This window comes from Vicia villosa, linkage group LG1 (genome assembly GCF_029867415.1).
Source record: "Vicia villosa cultivar HV-30 ecotype Madison, WI linkage group LG1, Vvil1.0, whole genome shotgun sequence".
In the NCBI taxonomy this organism is placed as follows: Eukaryota; Viridiplantae; Streptophyta; class Magnoliopsida; order Fabales; family Fabaceae; genus Vicia; species Vicia villosa.
Window position 1 is genome coordinate 190,006,440 of NC_081180.1, and position 17,653 is coordinate 190,024,092.

General features: G+C 34.0%; 2 protein-coding genes across 2 annotated transcripts; both read right to left on the bottom strand.

Annotated features, from left to right (window-relative positions):
- Positions 1 to 6,121: 6,121 nt before the first annotated feature.
- On the bottom strand, positions 6,122 to 6,730 carry LOC131661560 (uncharacterized). Its single transcript, XM_058931145.1, has one exon. The coding sequence runs from the start codon at positions 6,728 to 6,730 to the stop codon at positions 6,122 to 6,124; it is 609 nt and encodes a 202-aa protein (XP_058787128.1).
- A 44-nt stretch (positions 6,731 to 6,774) lies between these two features.
- LOC131661571 (uncharacterized) lies at positions 6,775 to 11,794 on the bottom strand. The gene is made up of 2 exons (XM_058931156.1): positions 11,566 to 11,794; positions 6,775 to 6,923 (listed from the first exon to the last, which is right to left on the bottom strand). The coding sequence occupies exons 1-2, from the start codon at positions 11,792 to 11,794 to the stop codon at positions 6,775 to 6,777; spliced, it is 378 nt and encodes a 125-aa protein (XP_058787139.1).
- Positions 11,795 to 17,653: the final 5,859 nt, after the last annotated feature.

Consider the following 17,653-nt stretch of genomic DNA (forward strand, 5'->3'; position numbering starts at 1 on the left):
TGGAAGTGAAATATTGAGGTCTGTTGGCCAAACGCGTGCCCAGACGCGTCCCAGACTCCCACACGCGTGCCCAGACGCGTCCCAGACTCCCACACGCGTCCCAGAAGCCACAACTGCAAAGGAAATGCCTGCCCCTGCCAGGACGCGTCCCAGGACGCGTGTCACAGCACCACACGCGTGTCCACACGCGTGTGCACGTGATTTTTGGGCCTGTTTTGCTGAAAAGCCCATACTGACAGTAATAAAAGAACCAGAATGCGTTTGGGCAAGGGTTCGACGAATTTGGGAGCGAAAATACATTAGATAGGCTGGAGAATTCAAGATTGATGCAAGGAGTGAAGGATTCTATGAGCATTAGCCATTGAAGATCTGATCCCTTCATTTATCTGTAATGTCTACAATCAAAACTATGTTTTCTATTATTTTCATGAGTAGCTAAACCCCCCATTGCTAGGGGGGTGACCCTGATTCTGATTGTGATGAATTTATTCAATTGATGCAATAACTATTTTACTTTTCGTATTTGTTAATTTGTTCTTCATCCGTTAATAATGCTTTATCCGTCAGAAAAACGGATTCTGAATATGAATGAATAGTGTAGCTGGACGGCATATTATTTGTGGACATGATTAAGAACATATAATATCTATATCACCTAGGACTAGGGATATCATATTGTAACCGGAATTTCTTGTGATTGGAATGCTTGATCATAACCGTAATTATCTATGGACCTAGTAATTAGGTTGTGAGGTCAAAGATCTTTTCACTAAGGCCTTAGGATTAGATACTCTAAAGAACCGGTAATTAACTATGAAAAGCATGTTATTGTATTGAGACAGAAAATTCGTTGCATGAAGAATCATTCACCGTCCCTAGCAATCTACTCATCTCTGTTCATCGTTCTATTATTCTGTTAATTTACTTTATTTGCAAAACCAATCAAAACAACCTTTTGAACTTTTGTTTAATTGAAACACTGATAAAACTATATATCGTCAAGCAGTCCTTGAGATTCGATACTTGGGATTTTCCCATTACTACTACATAGGCAAAAATAGTACACTTGCTATTTTCCTATCACACCCTCTCCATTCAGCCACCAGATCATCATCTATCCTGGATCTAACGTACCAGGACGAAGGTGCATACCATAGACTCCCAGCTTACTCACACGCAATAAAAGCCAGGTTTCACGTTTGTTTTATTATTTATTTTATTATTTAAACATTTAGATTAATTGTCAATTACTCATGTTTATTTTAATTAAATTATTCAATTAGGATTAGATAATATGAGTAGGTTAGGGCTATGATCATTTTCCCTATTATTTTTCCGATTAAATCGATTTAATATAATTTAATTAATTTTAATTATAAAAATGGCAACAACCCTAGAAACCCTTATTAACCAGTAGGGTTTGTCCAATCCCATTAGCCTTTTTCAGCTATAATATTAAGATTTTATTTATTATTCGTTTCGATCGAATTAATCGGTCGCGATGGTTAATAATCAATTATTTAATTAATAAATTTAAATTACAATTTATTCTGCTAAATAGTTTTTGTAACACCCCGATATCCGCTGCACGCATCAACCGTGTCGGCCAACCGAGCATGTTACCGGCTTAATCAATAATCCCCCCTAGGTCCGCTTATCGACTGCCCAGGAAATATTGTTTTTGCCTCCCGCAGGAATCGAACCATGTACCTAGGGGTTAAGTACATATTCATAGCAATTCCATTTTTGAGCATACTCCTTGAAACTTTCCTCGGGTCCCATAGACATGCTTTGTAGTTACATGCGGGTTGGTGCGAGATCAGCATTGTATTGGTATTGCTGGTAAAAGGCAACAACCAAATCTTCCCAGGTACGGATGTTAGTACTTTCCAGTTGATAGTACCATTCGAGTTGAGTTCCAGATAAGCTCTCTTGGAAAAAGTGGATCCATAGTTTCTTATCGGTAGTATGAGGTTGAATCTTCCTCACATAAGACCTCAAGTGCAATTTAGGATAAGAGACTCCATCGTATTTTGCAAAAGTTGGAATCTTGAATTTCGGAGGGATAACAACTCCAGAGATGAGTCCTAGCTCCTCAAAATCCAGACCGGGTACCTTCTGAATTTCCATGGCTTTCATACGTTCCTCCAACAACTTGTATTTGTCATCAGGATGTTCGTCCTCATGATAATAATCCTCTTCTTCTTCTTTTTAGTCAGCATGGCTTTCAGCTCTTCTTGCCCCTTGGACAAGTTCAGAATCAAGGCTTGGAATTCAGCGTTTTGAGCTTGGAGATCCTTAACTGATTGTTCGAGATTCATGATGCTGAAATAAACAGCGAGGAAGGATGAGAAACCCATCATAGGAAACCTTTTATGCGATGTTATGAATGCAAGTGAAATGTTTTCAAGAATCTTTGGGAATTTAGTTAGCAACATTAGAAATTTAATCAGTCACAGCTTCATCTGAAGAGCCTTGGCTTTCGTTTTTAGGTGTCCTTCTTTAAGAATCAAGCTCACCATATCGAGTGGGTCATCGCCTCTGATTCGGGGATACTTTTTAATTTGAAGGTACACGGCTAGAGGAAAATAAATCCTCTTGCCCCTTGATAGGTGCTGAGTCTCTGAATTGGAAGGTATGTGGCCAGAGGAAAATAAATCCTCTTGCCCCTTGATAGGAATTCAGTCCTTGATAAGAGCACCTGAAATTGTGTGCCCTAAATTCCTAAGATCCTTGAAAGGGTTAGTTAAATCATGTTATGCTTATGATTTCATGATTTCATGATGTTATGCAATGCATCAGGCAAAGCATAAGATAGTAATGACGAGTGAGTCCCACAAGAAAAACCTGCAAGAAAACCAAAAGGGTTAGTAGCAAGCACAGACAAGTCACACAAGTGTCCTTAGGTTTAAAGGCTTGCGTGAAGTTCGTAGGTAAGTACCCTCCCCACTGAAGTTAAGTTGGTTCAACCTGTCCTAGAATAGTAACCGGGTTCTATGGTGCTCATATCCCTGATCTTTCTCGCAGGCATTGTCTCAACATGGCACTCGATCGGCCAGCCAAAAGCATCCCTAGAGTCCAATCTCAATGAGTGTAGGATCGAGTATCAACCAACTTCAGTCAGGAATCCAAAGCCAGCTATCTCGCTACTTCCTATAGGCCAAAGTCAAGTTCAACTAGGGTTCCAAGGGCGAATTAATGCTTATGACACCACGCGGTAGCCAAATGTCTCCTCGATCATATTCAAGGGCCATCAGGATAAACCAAAGCGTCGCACTAACAGTGGCCACCAGTTCAACCATAACGATACATGTCGTACAGCCTCCCTGGTCTAATGCCACATACCTAAGGTACACAGATCCGGGTTAGGATCTTTCACACAAGTAAATAACCAAAACAACCTTTGAAATATAAAGCAGACAAATCAAACAATTAAAGTGAATCCGAAACTCTAAGGTAACCCCTCTTTTAATTCGAAAGTATCCCCAGCAGAGTCGCCAGTTCTGTAATACGGTGAACTGACCTTATTTGAAAATGTGCGGATAGCAAGAGTCGCCACCGACTTTTATTTTATCCAATTTATAGAAAGGCTAAAAGAACAAAAAAAGACCTTTTGAAAAGATTTTGAGTTCGGGGGGTAATTTATACAAAGGGAAGGTGTAAAGCACCCTTTGTATCCATGGTTATCCATGAGCTCTTAATTTCTTAGCTCACTTTAAAATGTTTGAATTGTTTGAAAAGATTTTGAATAAGAAAATATTTCAAAGAAGAACTTTAGCTTTTAAATAACGTAGTCTTTTTGAATAGTATTTGAAAATTAGTGGGAAAAAGAGTTTTGAATTTAGAGCAAGCAATTAGTAGCAACTATCCTAAGTTTAAAAAATCGTTCTTTTAGCTTTTCAGGCGAAGGGGTCTATCCATACCATGAGAGGGCAGGAAGTCTTTCAATTGGATGTGAAAGGGTCATCGAGTAATCATTCGCCATAAGACTGTCCCTTGCCATAAAGAGGGCAGGTAGTCTAAGGGAAGGATATAATAGTCATTTAAGGCATCATGCGAGGATACCTTAGCAATTGGGACAATCATCACATTTTTACCGAGGCAACTTCGGGGGAGTTTCAATAACTTTGAAGGCAACATTGCTTTAGGTATCCTCAGAACCGAGGGACTTGACTATCTTATGCACCAAAATTAAGGCAACCAATTAACAAGGCAACAGGCAACGAGAGGAATTACCCTAGAGGTGTGTGTGTGGCACATTTTTAATTGCCTTGGCAAGTAGTCGGAGAATCCTGAAAATTTGAACAAAGAAAGAAAAAGGTTAGTGCATTGACTGATCTAAACCCTAACTGATTACAAACCCTAAATGTTTACAAACCCTAAAGGGTTTTTTAAGAAAACTTATTGTGACCTACAAGATTTGTAAGGCTAAAAGATGCATTAGTGGATAACACCTACCAATAGTAGTGATTAGTGATCATGATAAAATCAGGGTGTTAAGGCATAAAAATATTTAATTAGCCCAAAAATAAATTGTCATCTAAAATAATTATTAATTTTAAAGAAACCTAAAAAAACAATTATTTTTATTGTTATGAGAGAAATCGTATTTTCGATTAAATAATTTACAAAAGATAATGTTATTTTATTAGTGAGAACAAATTTTAGAAAAAAAACTAGATTAAAGAAAGAAATCAATTTAAAATAAAATCTAAAAAAAGAAAAGAAAGAAGAAAAGAAAAAAAAAGAAAAAGGAATTAATTGGAAACTTAGCTGGGTGCTGGATCTGGTGTGGTGAGGCTCTGAAGACCATGGTGGACTAACGATCTCATGTACGTCTGATCTATTCGTGGGAGATCCATTGGTGGAGAGCTGAGAGTCCATGGTAGCGCGCGTTGGCTGAATGCATCGGATCTGAAAGCAAATCAACATTTAAAAATAAAGAACCTACGAAGGATTCGAACCCCAGTCTTGGGATTCATGGCTCTTCACGTTTTACCACCTTGGCTGCATTGTTAATTTGTTAATTAAACGAACGTAAAACAATTAATATAAAAACAATTATTAAATGGAGAATCCAAAGGCCAGTCAAAGGTGGGGCCCCTGTTCCATGCTTTGAACCAATCACATGAGGAGAGACGGCACATAATCGTTGACCAGCGAATAAGCTTGCTGCGCGTGGGGGTTCAAAGTCAGCAGTCCTGTTCACTCTCTTCTTCAGATGTCTGCTACGCTTTTGCTTCAAATTGGTCGTGATTTTTGCTACGAATATTTAGTAGCGACTTCTGCAAAAATCAAACTAAAAAATACAGCGTTTAATAAGTCAACCAAAGCACCCAGATCACTCAATCAAAGTGCTATGAACACGATAGTGGCCATTATGTGGACCGAATCTTGCTTGGAAGGTTGTTTTGAATCATATGAGAGATCATGGAATCCACTTAAGGTATCAAAAGTTCAAATTCCTTGATTAAATCAGAAACCCTAATTTAGAGGCTGTTGTTTAGGAGAGAGACTGCATGCTTTCTTCTCGTGTGTCTTTGAGCATTTGAAAGTCAGATGGACTGAAATATGAATAAATATGTTGGGCAAATTTTGGGGTATGACAGTAACTCTGTAATATCATCAGGAAATACTTCAAGAAATTCATTCACCACCGGTATCTCTTCAATTGATGTTTTTACCTCAACAGACAGTGAAGCAAACACATCAAACATCTTAGCTTCATCCTCCAACAATATTCTCATCTCCTTGGTAGATAACGAATCTGCCAACGCTTCCTCTTCAGGAGGAACAACAACCTCTTCCTAAAGCAGTCAATATACACATGATTGAACTCTAAACAGTTCATTCCCAAAATAATGTCCAGATTACTGAGTGGCAAGCAAATCAAGTCCACTCCGAAATCTCTATCAAAGATAGTCAAAGGAAAATTCAAGCACGCTAAAGAAGTAACCACAGAACCAATAGATGGAGTTTCGATAGTCATCCTTCGATCTAAAGTAGACGACACAAGTCCTAATCTCTTCACACAATCAACAAAAATAAACGAGTGGGTTGCACCCGTGTCAATAATGGCAATCAATGGAGTGTTATGGATGAAACAAGTACCTTTGACTGTTCAGTCCTCACTAGTAGACTGGGCTCCCACTAGTGCAAACACCTTGCCATTACCCTGAGTCTTCTTTGGCTTCTGACAGTGAGTGCTGACATGACCCTCTTCACCACAATTGTAGCATGTAGGCACCTTAGTTCTACAATCTGCCACCACATGACCTGCTTTCCCGCATTTGAAGCATTTCTTAACATCCTTTGGGCACTCATTAGCACGGTGTCCCTCAGTACCACACTTGAAGCAAACAATGGGGTTGGAAGCAAATCCTCCTCCCCCACTTGGCTTCTTCCCAAAAGCAGCTTTTTGTTTTCCTTTTGCATCTGGAATACTATACGGCTTTCCACGATTCTGATTACCTTTCTGATCATTCACAACCTTGTAATGTTCAATCCTGGCTCGGTTATCATTGTCATAAATTCTGCTTCTGCTCACCAATTCTAGATAGTTCCTTATCTTCTGACAAGCAATACCCTGTTTGATCTCGGGACGCAGCCCGTTCTCAAACTTAATGCACATGGAATTCATAGCCTCATTAGTATTATAATGAGAACAATACTTCACCAATTCCTCAAATCGAGCAGCATACTCATCAACAGACATATTCCCGTGCTTCATTCTAGGAACTCAATCTCCCTCTTGCTACGAGCATCTTCCGGAAATTACTTTTCCAGAAACTCAGCCCGAAACACTACCCAAGTAACAGTAGTCCCTGCAGCTTCCATTCTCTGACGACTGTTATCCCACCAAACCTCATCTTCACCTTCCAGCATGTGCGTACCAAACTGTACCTTCTGATCCTCATTGCATCCTGTTATACCCCAAAATTTGCCCGCATCTTTTTTCAGAAAGAATGCAACAGACTTCTGTCTAAAAATTGGGAGTTTCATATAATCTTGGATTTTATTTCATAAATATCCTGATTTATGAATACTTGGTTTTTAGAATTTTTCTTATACGGTATTTTGGTTTGCTGTTGAATTTATTCTTACACAAACGCCAAGTACTGTTTATTACTTCACACACGCTGTTTATTTGAGATTTATTTGCAGATAAATAGTACTGACGCAATTGGTACAAAATTAAATTTTGCAGGCACAGAGTTCGAGATTCAGACTGTACTGGTAACAAGTAAATTATTATTAGTTTTTGTTTCCCACTAATTTTTGTACTATATTATTATTATTTTCAAAATCTCTTCTATTATTTTCAAAATCTCTTCCTTTCTTTTCAAATCTCTTTCTTTCAAATCAAATCTTAACTTTATTCTATACATCTCTCTTTTCAAACCCTACAATACACTTTCTTTCAAATCCTACTACCACTCAAATTTTCCTTTTTTGTACGGAATCACTTCATTCCCCAACGTCTCTATCCTTCTTTTCACTCTATAAATACCTCTCATTTTTTACATAAATTCTCACATCAAATTTCAACTCATTTCTCAAATTTCTACCTCATATTTATTTTCTCTTCTTCCCCGGCAAAAATGGCAAAGTGGATGGATACATGTTTTCTTATGGTCATCACTGTCTTGGTGGTGATCATGTCCTTTTTCTGTCTGCATAGTCCTGAAAAATGCGGACCAGGGTTGTTTACACTCCCGTTCATCTATATGTTGTTATTTATAGCATGGGTTTTTAATCGTCATTTTTAAAGTTTGTCGTATCTTTCACTTTCAAATAATGTACCGTTTATTTGTCGTACTGTTCATTATATTATGTAATATTGGTACTGTCAGTATTAAATGTCGTACTATCTGTCGTACTGTAGTTTAATTATCCAGATAATATTATGTGTGTTTTCTTCCAGTTAAATATTTATTTTTCTGTGCATTAAATATTTTTCAAGGTTATTATCGGTAATTTTGTTCGCGTACAGTGTATTTTATTTTTTTATTATGTTTTGTGTTTTTCTGACAACTCATGTAAATAAATTTTCACCATAAACACAACAAAAAAAACAAACAAAAAGAAAAAAATTAACTTTAACTGTTGAATTTTCACTTTAACTGTTACGTAAATGCCCGAACAGCCAGTTGACAGTCAAACCCGCTGACAGTGCAATTCTCCGTGTTTTGTACCATCAATCAAATCAATCTTTTGCATTTCAAAATTCCAAGATTTTTGTTCTAGAAGTATTCTGATAATCACATGATCAACAGAGACTCGGCACTGCACAAAAATCAGGTACGCTTAAATGTCTCCTACACAAACAGTCCCTAACTAGGGTTTTTTGTTTTTTTCAGGAGAACAAGTTTTTTGAGACCTCAAGTGTATTTCATGGACCTCCATATGTCTCAAAGTACCACCATACAAATTTTCAAACTTCAATTCACTCAGACCGCACAGTCAGCAGCTCAAACAGTCAACAGACGACTAGTTTGACCGAAAAGTCAACAGACAGTCAAAAATGAAATTTTTGTCAACATCCATATTTTGTCAAAAGAATCATCATTTGATCATTGGTTGATTATAATTCATCAAGAAAAGATCAAAAATCAACAAAACCCTAAGTTTCAAAATTAGGGTTTTCTCTTAAAAAGTCAACTGAACTTTGACCGGCCATAACTCTCTCCTCTTTCATTCAAAAAATTCCAACCAAAGCTTGTTTTGAAGGAAATTAAATTATATTTCAAATTCAATTGATCCCATGATCACTGGATTCACCATTTGAAAAATATGAGCTCAGACATTACAGATCATTTTCAAAGTCACCAAAAAGTGGTTTTTTGTCAAAGGCCATAACATCAAGATAACTTCTCCAAATGAAAAAAAAGTTTCCAAAGTAGATTGTAGAGGACATCTTGAGGTTTCTAAAAAGTACAAGAACTCCTTCATATGATCGAAATTGAGGGATTTATGCCTTGTTGAAGTTGGCTATTATTTGGGAAAATGTATGAAACCAACATTGATCAAAAAATTTTGTTTCCAAAAGGGGCCAAGTTTTCATGATCCAAACATGATTGCAATAATGTTAAGGGCCTCCCACGACCAACCTAAGGCCCATAACATTTTTATTTCTTTTTTGGTTTAATTTTATTACATTTAAAGTTAAATTAAAAAAGAAATGATGAAGGATAATGATACCATGCTTTGTTCTTAAGCTAAAGCCATCAAAGTTGATCAATGCTTCTTAGCTTCAATTTGCAGCACTTCATTGGTTATAAATGAAGTAGGTTGCTTCATCAACAACACACACACGAAAATATACCAAGAGAATAGCTAAGAAATTCATAAAATTGTCAAAAAAAATATCAAATACTTGTAATTTTTGTTTTCACATTTCCAGCCACTATCAATACAAAATAATCATTCTATCACTCTTGTATAACATCATAGGTAAGGATTGAACCATAGCATGTGATTGAAATAGCCTCAAACATGTGCACGATCATCTCCATGTTCATAACTATGTAGCTTTCGTTTTCTTATGCACACTTTATTATAATGCAAACTAACCCTTTGAATGGACTCATAGCATGATATAGAATAGATCTGGGTGGTTACATGCAAGCCCTAACGTGGTTTTGAAGCTCCACCATTATTGAGCTTCAAACATGTGAAGCTTTCGTTTTCCTAGATGGAGGAAGTTTTAGCCAAAACTAATGCCACCATCGTGTTCAGGAGGTCATTTTAAGTCGACCAGGGTGCCCTTTGTTTTTGTTAATGGTTGTTTTCGTAGGTTTTCAAAAGCATGGAAATCTAAAGGAAAATCCGCAGGTAAAATTGTAGAAAAATGCGTAGCAAAATCTGCAGGTACCATTGAAGAAGATGATGAATAGTAAAGAGGACCTTTTGACCAGCACGCGTGGCATTTCCTCTTCTTCCTATTCGCTGGTCAGCTTCGCGTGGGCCCCACTTGGAATTTTTAATGCTGACTAATCCAGTGATACACCTTTATCCATGTGCATCATGTGACCTACAATCTGAGCCACAAGATCAATTTATACTATCATCCAACGCCCTAGCGCATGCAACCACACCATGGACACTCTGTCCTCTACCACACAAGATCCAACGCCATTTATTTTCATTTTTATTTTCTTATTAATTTAGTTTTCTTTATAAAATTGTTTAAAAATAGTTTTAAAAATCAGAAAAATACAAAAAAAATATTTTTAGGTTGATAAAATATTGTTTTTATTTTTAACACAAAAATATTTTATTTTTATTAATAATAAAAATATTTTGTTTAATTAATTAGTATATATTTATATATTTGCTTTTAAATTATTTCAACCCATCAAAAAAATCAAAAAAATATTTTCTTTTTATTTAAATTAAGTTTATATATTATAAACTAATTTTGTACATATTTAAAATATTTTTCTCTCTAAGTTTAAATTATTTGTATAATTATTTGTAATTATATGTTAATTAACTTAATAATCTCCAAAACAATCTCAACAAAAAAAAAATTAGTTTTATTTTAAAAATTAATTAACAAGCAATATGAACATATTTTAGACTTAATTTTTAGGTTTGAATTTTATTTCTACCTTTTCCTCATTTTAATTAAGTTAATTATGCATTAATTCTAATTAAAATCAACCATCTAAAAAATCAAAAAAATATTTCCTTTTATCTTATTGCAATTTAAATTCATAGATAAATGTATAGGTTGTCAAAATCATGTAAATAGCGTAGTTTACATTTCTCGCACAATCGATGTAATAGCGTAGATTTATTTTCCGTATTTTACATTCCCGCACTTTAATTTCTGTACATATAAAACTGCGTGTATGTCAAAGATAAAAATAAAGCGCTAGGTCACTAACTTCAAAGATAAAAATATCTAAATCAAAACACAATCACACTTGCACCTCTTAGGGTAATCCCTCTGTTACTCTTTTCAAAATCAATTCTACTGTTTAAAATGCAAATCCAAACTTTTGTTTACATCCGATCAAAGGAGAATTTTCTAAAAGAAATGGGAAAGGACCTTACAAATTTAGGGTAGATCTCCTAATTGCTTGCTCAAATCAAAACAACAAATGTTTCATATATCATTGTTTTTTTTTTAAATAAAACTTTCAAAAAAGACAATACTTGGTATATATCCAAACAAGGATCATTATGAAGTTAAAGATTTTTTTTCAAAATATCTTTTGAAAGATAAAACACTTTGTATACATCCGTACAAGGATCATTACAAAGTTAATTTACAAAGGTATTTTAAAACCACATACAAGCATTTCAAGGCAAGACAAATGATTCAAACAAAGTGAGCTAAGCAATTAAGAGCCCATGGATAACCATGGATACAAAGGGGTGCTAATACCTTCCCTTTGTATAACCTGCCCCCGAACCCAAAATCTCTTAAAGGTCTTTTTCTGTTTCTTTTATAAACCTTCTCTTAATTGGATAAAATAAAAGTCGGTGGCGACTCTCTGATTTTCAAAACTCAAAAATAAAAGAAGAGTCAGTTCGTATCTCAGGAGATAAAAAAACCAAGGGCGACACATCCCATGGTTTTGAAGATCTTCTCAATAGCCTTCAGCCATTTCTGTGCATTATCTAGATCAATGATACCACCTTCAAACTTAGGCGGTTTGTTGCTTTGGAACCTCTCTAAATTGCGAAACTGCAGATCTCCAGCATTTTGATTGTTGTTATTCTGCACCGACTGCGCCATAGCTTGCAGTGCAGCAGCAAGAGCAGCATCATTCCTTCCTGCCATTCTGTCCAACAATCCAAAATACCGTTAGAGGAATACACAAGTCAACTCCTAAACTAAGGACTGACTCTATTACATCTGACTGGTTGAACTGACCTGCTCTGATACCAATTGTAACACCCCACTTTTCCCAATTTAAATATACGGTAAAATATTAATAATACTATCAGAGTAAAATTCAACACAAGTGGAATGTCACATTTTTTCCAGTAAACCAGAAAACCAAATTCTCAATACTTTATTGATTCACTTCTCACTAAAAATAATTAACACAGCGGGAAGAGTTTATTTAAAATAAATCACGACACACTTGCCACCGATAAATAAAATCCACCTCAACTAGTGGTTCTCCAAAAATTAAGAAATAGAAAACGATACGTAAAAAAAATCCTATTAAAGAATAATTAAAATAAAATCCCCAAAAATTCCCGTGTTACGTATCAGAGCGACTCCTAAGACTCAATCAAGCAACACGTACTCCACGTATAGCTTAAGTACCTGGGTTATCTGTACTCCCGAAGAAGCAGAGACACAGCAAACAAGAAAGAAAGGGGTGAGAAATAAATTCAATAAATAGCGGTGATTAATACATGTTAAGGAGTAGTACTCACACCAATCACACAATACCACAAAATCACAATATAATTATAATTTCAAACACAATTTGGTAATTAATTACAATGATGCAATGTGACCCCATGACCTGACACAATGCATGTGGTACCAAAACCCGGTTCATTGAATCGAACCCGATTCGCAAGGAATCTGGATGATTCGCATACACTCCATTGTGCAACGAATTATCTCCAACACAACTCCACAAGTGAGTCCGGACCTACTAGGCATCCACCAAAGATTTTCACCTAGCAGTCTTAATGCTATGACATGTAATGCACCAACAAACAATATACATATCAAAATATACGTCAAGCATATTATACGATCCATTTGATCCACGACCCTCCTGATCACTTATAAACAACATTTACCGTAATTCGCCTCGGAATTACACTCTCTGTCCAAAATACAACACATAACGAATAATTATATTATTCCGGGTAAACTTGCTAATTATTAATCCACACATAGCTGAGATCTATACCGTGAATACACTTTCAATTTCTTTTTCTGTCACCAAAATTCTGATATAACACACAACTAATTCTCTGCCAAGATGTAAATGCCATTTATTAATTCATTGCTCTCTACTTAATTTCCTGCTACTGATCTAGTTAACTACTTATGGATTAGTTACATAAAGCTCTCTGAATTAGTATACTAAGGTTGCTAATTGATAACTTATTTACTTACTAATACTCACCGTTAGTGTTTATTCCAATAGGCTAATGTAAGGAATTACTGGGAATTGTTTATATTGATAACTAGTTGCTAAGATTAGAAACTATAAAAAAAAGTAGTTCTACAATACACACAACATACATGGCGGTGGCCCCTATTCCCTATAGCCACCGCCCGCACTCACACTACACACTACACACACATACATTTCCACACAAGGGCGGGCCTATAGAAATGAAATTAACTACGGCATTCCAATACCGTCTCGGTTCTTAATTAATTCTCTTTGGCACAAAAACAAAACAGCAATAGCAACAACCATATGACAACAATAACCAACAGAGATAATATATCCATTCAATCACACAACTCACCACCAATGAATCAATAATCAAACACAGACAGAATTTTAACATATAAATTCCTATGAGGATAAGGACTCCTCACTACCCTCTCATGATTAAATCACCCATAAAGAACTGATTCTCTCCCTTACCTCGATTCCGGAAATTGCTTTGACTATGGAGAAATCTCTTAGTGGCCTCATTGTTTTTCCTCCTTCCTTAGCCTCCAAATGCACAAATGATTCTAAAAACCTAATTCCTCTCCTTAGACCCTTATATACTTTTTAGTAAAATACCACTCTTGCCCTTAGCCACTAATAACTTAATTCTATTAATAATAATAATATTAACAATAATACTAATAATAATAATTCTAATAATAATATAAATAATAGTAACAATAAATACAATAGTAATATTATAAATAATAATAATAATAATAATATTAATATTATTACTAATAATAATATTACCCAAGTCTATTATTACTAAATTAATGCTATTCCGACATTTTTAATTTACCCGCTCCGGTAAGGGTACTCCGCCTACGCGTTCGATCACACACCCAAAACAAAGTCAATCAAATAAAATACTACGACGATTAAATAATTTAAAATGGGGTGTTACAACGCGCGCTCTGCGTTTCCTGCAGAATCATTTCTGCGATGACATCAAACCCTTTTTCCCCCATTTTCACCCAAAATTAGTTCCAATTCAGATTTTACCACGAATTTCATGTTTATATCACATATACAACACATATATTCCATCATAAACAACAAAACACATTTCATAAAACGATTTCATGGATTCTAACATAATCTCTGAAGTTAGGGTTTCTCCAATTCAACATACATACACTAAATAACTAGTTATTCACATACACATTCATAGAATCACACATAGAATCATCATAACATGTTGTGTTTCACATAATTCATGGATTAACATACCAATTTTAAGACAAAACTCAAGAAATAGTAAATTCCCAATTCTAAATCATACATATCTAATCTCACATACATTACCCAATTATACTCACTTATGATCACTTGGATTCACACCCTTACCTTAGATTAGATGAAATATGTAGTCCTTCCTCTTCAAGAATTTCCTTTCTTTCTCTTCTCCTGTCTTCTCTCCTAGCCTCCTTCTTTCTTTTCTTTCTAACTTAGGTTTTCTAACATAACCTCTCTTATTATCTCTATTCTTGTTGGGCTTAGCCCACCTAGTTGCACATTTCTAATTAATTAGGCTCATTACTAGGTATTCACTAATCTTAACACATGTACTTAATTATTTAAGTACCACACATATTCAAATAATCTTAAAAAACACCAAATAATTAATTATCACATAATTAATAATTAATAAATATAAACACCTAATAAATAAATACGGTAATAAAAATCGGGTTGTCACAACTAGCACTATAATTTTATGTCCAACACATGTCAGGAAAAGACATTTTTTAATTTTTAATGATAATCCTTACATTCTAATTGATAGATGAACAGCGTTCAATTTTTGATAAAATCATGGATGTTGTCAATAATCAAAGATGAGGGGTGTTTTTTATATGATTATGGAGGGACTTGTAAAACTTTCATGTGGAGAATTCTATCCAGTGCATTACGTTCACAGAAAAAAATTATTCTTATTGTTTCTTAAAGTGGGATAACTTCGTTATTATTGCAAGGTAAAAGAACAGCCCACTCAAAGCACAAAATATCTGTGCCAACACTTGACAACTCTACTTGCAACATTGAACATTCACAGTTATTGGAAGCAACTGATTTGATAATATAGGATGAAGCTCCTATGTCTCATAAAAAAATGCTTTGAGGCATTGGATAAAACCCTTTAAGATGTCATGAGCTGTTAGGGTCTTGAGAATATAATTTTTGGTGGCATAGTAATTATTTTTGGAGGAGATTTTAGACAGATACTTCCTGTTGTTCCAAGAGGAGGTCGTTCTGATATTTTCCATGCTGCAATTAGCTTATCTTATGTATGGGGCTATTGTCAGGTTTTAACTCTAACAAAAAATATGAGACTTCAACGAGGATCATGGAATACAAGTTCTATAGAGCTAGCTGAATTCTCAAATAGATTTTAAATGTGGGGGATGATAAGATTTGTGAGCCAAATGATTGTTTGGTAGATATAGAAGTTCCTCAAGAGCTATTAATATCAAGTGTTGAGAATCCTATAGAAGTTACAAAGAAGAAGAATTCTTACAATGCAGAGCTATTCTTCCTTTAACCATTGAAGTAGCAGACAAAATCAATAATTATGGATTATACTTGATTCCATGTAAAAAAGTGATAACTTACATTAATTTATACATATAACAATTCTATATATCAAATTGTGTTACTAATGTCTTAAAGTTTTGATTTTACACCATTTTTTGGGATAAGAGAAATAGTATCTGAGTTTCGATTCAATTGATAGAAGGAAAGTCAACTATAATGAAGCTTATGAAGTGCTAACTCTGAAATTTCTTAGTTCTCTAAGAACATCAGGTCTACCAAATCATAGGATCAAATTGAAAGTTGGAACCCCATTATGCTAATGAGAAATTTGGATCAGGCTAAAGGGTTGTGCAATGGAACAAGATTAATTGAGGCAAAAATCATGTTTCTGGAAAGAACATTGGTAAAATAATTTACATTCCTCGAATGTCTATGTTACCTTATGATTCACTGTGGCCATTTAAGTTGATTAGGGGACAATTTCCGATCATTGTCTCATATGCAATGATAATTAATAAATCCTAAGGTCAATCATTTCATAGTGTTGCATTGTATTTGCATACTCCTATTTTTAGTCACTTTTTTTTTGGAGAGAGGTGTCTTCGGAGATGCATATCCGAAATATTCCAATTTTTTGTCTTGGAATATTTCGGATATGCATATCCGAAAAAATTCAATAATCATTAAAATATTAAAATCAAGGTGAATCAATATAATTAATAGTATAATTAATTGTATTAATTAAAATATTATTAAATATATATATCATTATAATCAAGATATAATAATAATATTAGCCTAATAAATATTTAAATTAACACCTTATTTACTATTTTTTTATGATACATAAAAAAAATCATTTGAAAAATTAATGTAATTTAAAATTTATATTAAAATAAGAATAAAGTAGTAAATAATTTTATTCTTACTTCATCTCTTTTATTTTAAATTTTCGTTGAATAATTATTAATATATTTATTTTTATATAATTATAATTATATTGTATTAGTTATAATTTTAATAATTATTAATATGAAATTTATAAAAAAATAATTAAATTTTTATAATTTTTTTTAATTTATAATTGGAATTAGAAAAGAAATATCAACTATATAATTATCATTATTAGTATTCATAACTTATGAATTATATCAATTTTATGATATCTGAATTAATTGATATTCTAAAACTTTTAATTTTTTGGGATTTTGATTAATTAAGATATGAATATCCGAAACATTTCAAAGACAAAAAATTAGAATATTTCAGATATACATCTCCGTAGAAACCTTATCTCCAAGAAAAATGTGATTTCTGAAATAGATCTCCTAAAATACCCTCAATTAATGTTTTCGGAGATACATTTCCGAAATCTAAAAAAATTTAAAGAAAAAAATTATTTCGAAAATGCAATTCTAAAGTAGATATATTTTTAAGTTTTCGCTAGAGTGGGGGTCTTCCCGTAGCGAGATCTACAAAGAAATTCTCTTAATTTTTTTGTGTGGATTAAATTGGTTTGACCACTAATCCAAACCATGGACAGTTTGCTGGAAAACGGAGGCTGGTTTTTCATATGTAATGCCAATGTCACGTTGCTGATCAACTATCCAAATAAAAACAAAAAGATAAATATATGCACGCTACAATTATTATTATATAAAAAAAGAGTACTACTATTTCCTTAGATGACACAGCTGTCTTTTTAGCCTATTTAATAATGTCGGTTACTAAAAACAATAACTGTCCTATCAAAATGCTTTTCACAACAATCAACTTTGAATTTCAAAGTTGCCGGCCGTTATTATGACTTCTATTTTTCACTCTTCTTTCTTTAATAAAAATATGGCCATGCTATTTAAAGTTTATTTTTTAATTGAAGCAATATGTACAAATATATATCAGAAGAAGTCCATTTTTAAATAATTATTCATTATTAGTTGCCAATATATCTCTAAACTTTT

Coding starts and splice junctions, on each gene's coding strand:
- LOC131661560 (XM_058931145.1), bottom strand. CDS start 6,730: ATGAAGCACGGGAATATGTCTGTTGATGAGTATGCTGCTCGATTTGAG.
- LOC131661571 (XM_058931156.1), bottom strand. CDS start 11,794: ATGGCAGGAAGGAATGATGCTGCTCTTGCTGCTGCACTGCAAGCTATG. Junction 6,924..11,565: donor CATGGGATGTGTCGCCCTTG/GTTTTTTTATCT, acceptor GGGGTATAACAG/GATGCAATGAGGATCAGAAG.